The 10,999-nt window shown below is 33.4% G+C and overlaps 1 protein-coding gene across 1 annotated transcript; it reads right to left on the reverse strand.

Moving 5' to 3' along the window:
- Positions 1-6,228: 6,228 nt before the first annotated feature.
- On the reverse strand, positions 6,229-10,036 carry LOC107423526 (probable LRR receptor-like serine/threonine-protein kinase At3g47570). The gene is made up of 2 exons (XM_048476991.2): positions 7,150-10,036; positions 6,229-6,639 (listed from the first exon to the last, which is right to left on the reverse strand). Exons 1-2 carry the CDS (start codon positions 10,034-10,036, stop codon positions 6,260-6,262), a joined length of 3,267 nt encoding a protein of 1,088 aa, XP_048332948.1. The 3' UTR covers positions 6,229-6,259.
- Between the last annotated feature and the right edge of the window lie 963 nt (positions 10,037-10,999).

A 10,999-nucleotide genomic window follows, 5' to 3' on the forward strand; every position in this document is an offset into this window, starting at 1 on the left:
TTTTCAAAAGTCATGGTGAAGAAGGATTCAATGCTATGATCATTATGTTGATGATCTCATATTCACTGGCAACAATATGGAATTATTAAATAATTTTAAAGCATAAATGAAAAGAAAGCTTAAAATGATAGATTTGGGAAAGCTACATCACTTTTTAGGAATTGAAGTTCATCAAGGCAAAGAAGGAATTTTTATTTCTTAAGAGAAATATGCAAATGATACCTTAAAGAAGTTTAAAATGGAGCAAGCAAATGTTGTTTTAACTCCCGTGTTGTTGGATTAAAATTAAGCAAAAATGTTGAAGGAAAACCTGTCAACCCAAGAGTTTTAAGAAGTTTAGTTGGAAATTTTATGTACTCAATAGCAACAAGGCCTAATATCATATTTATTGTTAGCTGGGTGAGAATATTTATGTGGAAACCATATTCAAATCATTTGGAAGCTACCAAAAGAATTTTGAGATATGTTACAGGGACCATAACTATGGTATATTTTATCAAGAAAATCTTCCAACTAATCCTATTGGTTACACTGATAGTGATCTTGCTAGAAGTACTGATGACAACAAAAGTGTTTCTATTTATGTGTTCTGACAAGACTCGCTTTGAGAACCCTCCTAGGATCTCCCGGGTGGTCTCGACTAGTGAAGTCCCACTTGACAATCCTTAAAGGATATCCAATTGAACCTCACTTAAAACGTAGACAAACGAACACAAGCATTATCAATAATAACTCAATATATAATATAAAACCACAACAGTATAAAAGTCCACAACTATGGTGTACAACCAGCCTCTCGTACTATAGGCCATAACTACACATGTATATAATATGGACTCTACTATGTTCAATATTTAGATCCGAGCATTCTAAGAGTATTTACAAAGTTTAAAAGAACAAATAAATAATAAATAAGTCCAGAAAGATAAGGATAAATAAAGAACGAAGTGACAAACAGTATACGAGGTAGACTGCCACTAACTGCCTGGACCTAGGGGAAGGAATTTAAAACAAATAAAACATGAGATAAAAAAATCTCAATGAGTAGCAAAGTATAAATAGGAAAGTAAAAATTTATTTCCGCAAAGCTTTCTCTCAAGACCTTTCGTTCCACTCTTTTGAAAGGTTCTCATTTTTAAAATAATTTCATAAAATCCAAATTTATGCCCCAATTCAGTATCATAAAATTGATGCTCAAAAAGGTATAAAATGTACGTTCATTATAATATTGTAAAATATCTTAACCAAGAGATAAATATTGAGCATAAAATATTATAAACACAATTTCACAAAATAACTATAAAAGTGAAGTAATATCCACAATATTGGAAAATCAACAATATATTATGAATATATACAATGTACCATACGATATATCAAATCGTAAATCATGGGATACACCCACGTCACGACCCTTAATGTATGAAAGATATCGTAGAAATAATAAACCATTGGGATATATCCAAACTCACGACCCGTGGCAATAATAACCTATGGGATGAACCCAACATCACGGCACCGTGGCAATAATAAACTTGTAGGATGAACCCAACCTCACGGCCCGTGGCAATAATAAATCTGTGGGATGAACCCAACCTCATGGCACCGTGGCAAATCCGTGCGCTATAAAATAATATTGATTTGAAACACCAGTACTATATTGTACATCAATTAAAAATAAGTAGTACAGTATCCGTAAATAATATTATGAGATCATACTTTTCCAAATGATATTGTATCATAAATCATAATTAAATATCCAAACTCAACTGCTTGTTTAAATATTTTAAGATTTTCAAATCATCATTTCATGCTAAAACCAGAAATACCACAATGAAATATATATCACCATAAACCAATTTTAAGAACATAAAATTGTAAAATACTTGAACATGTTTAAAATCATATAGTTTTCAATATGCTTTCTCAAGTCAATTAATTTCCAGAATGATTTAAAGGCTCAATTCAAATACTAGGATATTTAAATAACATGATCCACAAACCATTTAAAATCTTATCAAAATCCATATAAAATAATAACACATATGTGTAAATGTTGATATTTGTATAAGCATATATGTAAAATAACCAAATCATATATATTATACTACATGCCCAAAACATTTTAAAAATATAACCACTCATTATACTGTAGATGCTCACTCCTACTACTTTGTAGGATCGTCTCCAGGTTCAACTTGAGTATCTGTAATGTAATAAAATATTTTTCAGGCTCCAATAACTAAGCTAAAGACATTTGTGAACACCAAATGTCTTAAATTAATTTGTACAACTATAAAATTAAGAAAATTGGACACTGACGAGTCCAAATATAAAAAATTGGGGCTTTTTATCCAAAGGCTAATTTTTTCAAGTTGAACCTTCTAATGAGTCCTAATAATATCTAATTTCACTAATCCAGCTTCAATTTTATCCAAACACAGTTTCAATTTATCCGATTTTTAACTAATTGATCCAAAAATGGAAAAATGATCAAATGACGTCCAAAATTCACAAACTTTATATCAATGGAAACCCGAAGAGGCAAGAATAAAATGGTGTGCTCACCTCGGTCTAAAAGTGTCGCCATTGGCCGGAAAACTTCTCGCAATACTTAGCCAAATTCCTCACTGATGTATCTCTCAAACAATGAGGAATCTTGGAAAATGGAGCATGGAAATGAGTTCAAAGGGTCCACAATTGGAGGGAAGGGTGTGTGGGTTGGCCTGAAATGGTCGAAAATGGGCAAATCGTCGAAAAATGCAAAACAGCAGTCGCCGGCTTCAAACGGCCGATCCTGGCACATAGGCCGGCAGTTTGGCCTGAAATTTAGCTGAAGAGGTGGGTAATATAATTGGCTGGCACGTATATAAGGATGGTGGCTAGATTTGGACAAAACAGCGGTGACCAGTTGGGCATTAAACTGGTTTGGAACGATCCAGTTCGGACCCGTGGATCTAGAGAGAGATTTTTCAGGTTTAGGGGACAAAATAGGTATTTTGAAACTTATTCTCTACTGGTCATGCTTTCTAACATTTATATAGAGCTTTCGATCACTAACAGATGAAATCTAGGATAGGTTTGGAGAATGATATAAAACTGATATTTGAAACTTTATAGAACCATAACTTTCTATCCGTAATTCGGAATTTGGCATGCAACCAATCTATGAGCTTGTATCAACGAGTTCTACATAATGGTACATCAGTCAAACCAATATATTAGCCATAGAAAAAGTCAATCTCAAACCCACACTCAATCCACTTGGTCAAACTTGTACAACAAGGGTCTGTTTTGGTACGGGTTGTTACATATTCAACATTTGGAGTGAAGCAATTCCCTGGATGTTAAAGAAACAACCATTGGTAGCATTTTCAATCATCAAAAGCAGAGGACATAGCTGCTTATGCTACAAGTTATCAAAATATTTGGTTACAAGGAGTCTTGGAGAGTCTCAAATTTAAGCCAAAAAAGCCAACTATTTTTATTTTATTTTATTTTATTTTTTGGTGATAAGGCTTCAACTATATCAGTTGCTAAAGATCCTATTCTACATGGAAGGACGAAACATATTTGGATTCGATTTCATTTTCTTAGGGTCTTTTATCAAAGATAGCAAAATTCAAATTGAAAACTGTAGAAGTAGAGATCAATTGGCGGATATTTTAACAAAACCTCTAAGTGAACAGCTTTTCAAAAAGACAATTGCAAAGCTTGGAGTTAAAAGAAAATTTAGTTTACAGGAGGGATTGTTAGAATAATAAACCGAATTTAATATTTGCTTTCTCAAGGATATATAATAAATATGTCATGGAAATATAAAAGCATTTTAAATGTGGTTTATGTACTAGGAAAAAGGTGAATGCTTTTATATCTATGTTTTTTTTTTTTTTTTTTTGTCTATTGAATCAAGTGACGGAAAATATATAAATAAAAGGTTTTATATATTTGTTATGGTGTTTTACTCTCCTTCTTAAAAAAATAAAAAAATAAAAAAATAAACATGTAATGACCTCATCTTTATAATTCATTATTTTGGAAAAAAAAAAAAAAAAAAAAAAAAAACAACCAACAGATCATACGGCTTAAAAATAGTAGATAACCACACTGCGAAATGCAAATAAAGGAAGGTATGGGACCAGATAACTTATTTTGATCCAAGCCCATTAATACACCTAGACTAATTTTGCAATATACGCTAGACTATTGAACAAACAAAATCGCATTCATAACTGATAAATCTATTTACAGCATTTGGTGCTCATTTACCAACTTTGCACCACTCAACTTTAAAAATTGAAAAAACATTCGGTGTTTTTTTCATTCTTTTCTCTTGAATTAATTATTAAGTGATGACCTGACTAAGAGAAGTTGACTGAAATGTTAAAGTAATAGAAAACTTATTGGACATGTTCGATGATTTTGATGTATTGATCCATACTCTGTCTGATCATTATGGTTTTGTAGGTGAAGTTCAACTTTGACGCAATTCGTGAGACAGATCTTCAAGAAGAAGCACTGTAGTCTCGTGTGGAATCAATGGGTGGGAAACTTAAAAATATCAGTATCTTCCTCTAACTTAATCAACCCACTAATTAGTAATTCTCTTACCACTCCATAATTGATGCCCAACCAGCCAAAGGATTCTTTTTTTTTTTTTTTTTTAAAATTTTTGTATAAATCAGCTAAAGTATTTGAATGTTAATCATTGCCAAATACAACCCAAATGGCAATGATCACTAATGATAAATCCCAGATTCAGTTCAAGATTTAATGCGAGATTTAGTGCGAAAATTTCTCTTCCCAATTTATCTTTAAAAAAAAAAAAGGACCATATAAATTTTTCCTCAAAAAGCAAAGTAAGAGTGAATTTCCTTATGAAAATTATAATCTATACTTTGATTTTGCAGAACTACATAGCTCGAATTTTTGGCCTTGTGCTGTGCATATAAAGAACTGGGTTAGTTGCATTCAACTTAAGTATCCTGTGTATTAGATATTTAATTTATAATTTGTTTCATTTTAGTTCATTCTTCAAATTGATATTCTAAGATATGCTAGAATACTGTTCAACAAAATAAGTTGCATCCATAAATCCGTCTAAACTATTTTGTGCTCAATTACCAACTTGGCGCCACTCAACTTTTAAAATGGAAAAACTTTGGGTGTTTTTTTCATTCTATTTTGGTTGGAATTGAATGCAAAGAGATGACTTGACTAAGAGAGGTTGACTGAAATGTTAAAGTAACAGAAAACGTATACGACATGTTAATTTAATGACTTTGATGTATTAAATCATACTTTGATTATTATGGTGCTGTAGGTGAAGTTTAACTTTGACGCAATTGAAGAAACATATTTTCTAAAAGAAACACTGAAGTCTCGAGTGGAATCCATTGGTGGGACACTTGGAAGGATCAGGATCTTCTCCTAACTTCAACCCACTAATTTCTCTGGAATTTACATTCTACTTCATAAATGATGACCAACCAACAAAAGTTTTTTTTTTTTTTTTTCCTTTTATTTGGAATAAAGCCAGATTAAGTATTTGAATGATAATCAGGACCATGTAAATTTATCCTCAAAAAGCAAATCAAGATTCAATTTGATTATGAAAGTTATTATACTTTGATGTTGCAGAACTACAGAGCTGGAAAATTTGGCCCTGTGCTATGCATAGAAAGAACTTGTCCAAGGAAGTTAGATGACTTCTAAAACACATGTTTGGGTGACCTCCATATATTCTGTGATCTATTCATGTTGCAATTGAAATATTTTATTTAACAATATGCTTAGAAATATTACTTATAATGTAATTAAAGTGATAGATCACCTTGCAGGGGTGCTTGTGATGTGACTTCTAAGTTCTACGAAATATTGATTTTTTGTATATACGACATGTTGTGGATCTTTTATATCGTAACATTGTTAATCTGCTAACAGAGGAAGGTTGAAATTTGATTGGCATTGCTAACAGAGAAAGTTGAAAACCAAAAAATAAAGAAAGTTCATTGAGTAATTATTAGGAAATAACAATTAAGTAGTAACAAAGTACTTTATGAAATCTAATTACTATATTAAATTACAGGAATCTGGAACACCAAATACCAATTCAATGAAACAGTAAAAGAAAAACAAAATTGCTTTACAAGCAAACCTCACAAGATGCAAGAAATTTTCTTTCTTTTTGACTTAGTAAATTTATCTTCAATAATATATAATTGAGTAGATCAAAGTCAATTTTGCCATCACGATTTTACTATTGTCTGTTAAACCTACTTAGATGTTGCACCAAATTGTGCTTCATCTTTTTAAGTTTAACCAAAGTATCTGTCATATTTGGCCTCTCTTCTGGTAAATCACCGGAACACTGCAATGCTAATTCGATAATGGATGAGAAACAATGAGTTAAAGAATCCATCGCGGCATTAATAGTCGCTTCTCCATATCCAGTCCAAAGACTAGTGTCCAAAATCTCTGTTACTCGATCAGGATAAACGGAAATGACCCATTGTCTTAAGCTCAGTCCTCCAACAAACATTTCATCTCGTGGATTCTTTCTTGTAAATGTTTCCATTAACATAATACCATAGCTGTAAACATCACCCTTTGGAGATACCCTTCCTTGTAACCCGAACTCTGTTAAGTGGACATTAGAAACTTTAAATTGAAGAAAGTTTTAAGAGCGAAAATTTTTTACTATCCATATTCACTTCTAAATGAAGTTTAATTCACAAAGGTTAACAATACATAGAGATGAATCTAAGCACCTACCATACTAACATATCCTAAATAGTTCCAATAAGAAAACAATGCTGGAGAATGAATGAAGATCCTTTTTCTTATCCTATGTCTAATATTAAAATCCCTTAATAAAAAATATAATACAAGAGAAATTGAAAAAGATTTACCAATTAAACTATATATTCATATTTGACCTGTTCACTAATTTCAGTTTCAAGAACAAAATATTATTAATTTATTTTTTTTAATTACTAAAACCATATTACGTACAGTTAATACCTGATCAATTAAAACAGATTAGGATCATAGACAAACTGAATAAATTAGCTCAAGAGTACACATTACATGTTTTTTCTTTTCCTTCAATTTTTTATAGTCAAAACAAGCATGGAAAAATGAACTTACCAGGTGCTATGTAGCCCATTGTGCCAAGAGTTGCTGTTTGGGTCATAGATTTGTATTTTGCTAAAATTTTTGCAATGCCAAAGTCACCAACATGTGCAACCATGTCTTCATCTAAAAGAATATTGCTGGGCTTCAAATCGCAATGAACGATGGGCTCTGAATATCCATTGTGAAGATATTCCAGTCCGGATGCCACATCAATCATAATATCCATCCGCTTAAGAATATCCAAACAGTTTTGCCCCTGATTACATAACCACTTTCCAAGGCTTCCATTAGGCATGTATTGAAGAACCAGAGCTCTGAAATCGAGGTTGGAGCACGAACTTATGATCTTCACAAGGTTTCTGTGCCTCACATTCCTTAGCACCAGGCATTCTCTGTCAAAAGATGTTGCTGCTCCCTCAACTTCCAAATTGAAGACTTTCACTGCAACTATCTCACCATCTGACATGGTTCCTTTGTATACAGAACCAAAGCTTCCACTTCCCAGCAAGTTTGCTTCGTTGAGATTATTTGTTGCACTGAGGAGCTCATAGTATGATATGTGCTTGTGGCCAAACCTGATCGATGAATCAATCTCAGAGGTTGGTTGATTCTTGCTCTTTCTCCAATATTTCACATACACTATTAGCAGTAATGCCGCAAGTATCAGTGCGGCAATTGGAGGAAGAACATATTTGAGCCAGAACATTAATGCCTTTCTTGGCCTTGAAGGAGTTGTATCTGGGCAAGGTGGGAGCCTTAGTTTTGAATTGCCACATAAATCAAGATTTCCCATGAATGACTTGATGGTGAAGTTTGCAAAAGCTCCATTGTTTGGAACTGAGCCACTTAACATATTGAAAGACAAATTCAAATGCTTTAGATAGTGAAGCTTCTCCAAAGACTTGGGTATGATGCCGGATAAATTATTGGATGAAAGATCTAATGATTCAAGGCTTGCTAAATCACCGATACTTGTAGGAATAATGCCCTGGAATGCATTGTCTGACAAGTTCAGTTGTTGTAGCATCTTCAGATTGGAGAGTATTCCTGGAATACTTTCTGATAATTGATTCTTGGATAGATCCAAAGTTTCGAGGTTTACCAAGTTTCCAATCTCAGAGGGAAGGTACCCAGTGACAGAGTTATCCGAGAAATTCATAAACCAAGCTTTATTGAGGCTCCACATGGTTTGTGGTATAGAGGTAAATGCATTAGAAGATAAAGAGATTGAAGCTATTCCAGTAAGATTCCCAATACATGAAGGAATGGGACCAGATAGCTTATTTAGATCCAAGTCCAAATATCCTAGAGATGTTAATGAACATAACTCATGAGAAAGATTTCCCACTATTTTGTTATCCAGGAGATACAACTGCTGTAACTTATGTAAATTTCCAAAAGAAGAAGGAATTGCTCCACTCAGATCATTCTTTTGTACTACAAGATCTATTAAGCCACTTATATTACCAATTTGATACGGAAGGATACCTTGAACTTGGCTTTCTGCTGCATAGAATTTTTCAAGAGAATTGGAAAATTTTCCAATAGATCCTGGAAGTGCTCCTTTCATAGGATTACGGCTTATGGACAATACTCTCAGCTGGCGGCACTGTGTCAAACCGGTGAGGAAGTGAAGTTCTGTCTGCGTCGGATTATTGGTCAGTTCATTTGTTTGTATGTTGAAAAATCCTAGATGCCGAAGACTACCTAATGTCATGGGCACGGGTCCACTAAAGGAATTTTCAGATAACTCAACCAGTGTGAGCATTGAAGCATTGGAGATAGAATCTGGAATTCTACCAGTGAATCCATTTGCATTCAAATACATTTCTTTAAGCTTAGGAAGCCGAAAACCATTGAGCTCTTCTGGAACATATCCTGATAGATTATTAAACGCTATAGAAATTATTTCGATAGAAGAAAGGTTGAAAATGGTTGGAGGTAATCTACCAGAAAGATTATTATCCTCAAGGGCTAGAATCATTAAACTGGAAAGCTGGCCTAACTCTGGTGGAATCTCATCCCTCAGATTGTTAGTGTCAAGATCAAGTTCTTCTAGCCTAGAAAGATTACCCAACGAGGCAGGAATAGTGCCGGTCAATTGGTTTATAGCGAAATTTATATACTCAATTTCGCGCAAGCATCCTAGATGTGTGGGTATGCTTCCAGTTAACCTATTTTCACCTAGCTCGAGTTCTTTGAGATTTCTACAATGGCACAAGCTAGTTGGAATATGACCACCAAGTGGATTGTTCGAAAGATAGACTATTTCTAGTTTTGGGAGCATATGGCACATACCATTTGGAATATTTCCAGAAAAACGATTGAATGAGAAAACAATTTCTTTTAAAGTTGAGATATTGAAGAGAGAGGAAGGAAGGTTACCTACCAAGTTGTTGTACTGTAGGTTTAGTATTTCCAAACTGTTTAGGCTCTGTGAATTAATGGTCCATGGGATGGTCCCTTCAAGTTGATTCTCTCTCAAGTTGAGCACTCTCAAACGACGCAACCGCCCCACAGTTATGGGTATTGGACCCAGAAAACTGTTGGTATCAAGGTTTAGAATGCGGAGGAAGGAAAGGTTTCCAACATGGGGTGAGATAGTGCCATGAATATTCATGAATGAAATATTCAAGACAGTCACACGTTGGTGGCGTGGACTGCAAGAGACGCCAACCCATTTGCAGAAACCGGTGTTGGTGTTGGTGTTCCAGCTACCAAGTATTGAGCTATTCGAAGGCAACTGAATTTTGGATTTGAGGGCCAGCAGGGCTAACATATCTGTGTTGTTGTTTGTTTTAGAAGAGGGTAATGAAGAAGAAGAAGAAAAAGCAGATTGAAATATGAAAATATGCATCATTAGATGTTTAAGAAGTATAATAAGAACGGAGATTTCCATTCTTTGTTTATATTTTCCGAGGAATTTTATCAATCAGCTGCAAGCGGTGTTCAAGAAACTTGGACTATGCTACCAGAAATTTATAGCCAGTATCATGGACTCGTGTTCAATGCTACTATTATTATTATTATGACTATAAAAATATCATTTAATTATATAACTTGACTATATTCCCACCTTTTTTTTTTTTTTTTTTTAACTTTTTCCTATCTGGCTTCTAATCAATTATAGCAGACAATTTTGGAAGAGATTCGGACTTGTCTAAAATCAATTACTTATTCCATGCTCCAAAGACTATCTAAATAGCCATTGCACTGATATATCTTTGGGAATAGTCATTCAAATATTTCGTGCATAGACTAATTTGTGAGTCTTAAACACGGACAATGGACCAGTTACTTTTATTTTCTCAAATACTTTTATAATATACTTTGTTGCAAAAATTAAAATTTAAAAATAATAATAATGCAACAGATACCAAATTGTTTTCACTTTCTAATCCTTACAATTCAGGTCACTTTTTCCTCCTTCCCTTTCCCTTTTTTACTCCCTTCTATCTTATCAAACATTGCCTTAATATTGCACGCTACTCATTTGACCCTGAAGCCTAATCAAGCACGGCTCTATTATCATTCTTTTAGTGAAATTAATCCAATTTTTAATTCCAATTATTCAACGAATGACCAGTAATAATAGTGCAACCTGAGTGTTGACAGGGATCAAATTTAATTATTCTATATGTAACCCAATTTTTATTCATTATATTCATAAGACAGTTTGATTTTTATTTTTATTTTTGCTTTGAAACAAGGATTTATCGACCCCCCCCCCCCCAAAACAAAAAAAAAAAAAAAAAAGGGGGAAAACATGATTCAATTTACTTATGGAATCAATAACTATTTGAATATTGTGCAGAACTATAGAGATGGAAATCCTTCCCCTGTGCTGTTTTGTAAAGAACTT

The sequence above is a fragment of the Ziziphus jujuba genome, chromosome 3, assembly GCF_031755915.1.
Source record: "Ziziphus jujuba cultivar Dongzao chromosome 3, ASM3175591v1".
NCBI lineage: Eukaryota > Viridiplantae > Streptophyta > Magnoliopsida > Rosales > Rhamnaceae > Ziziphus > Ziziphus jujuba.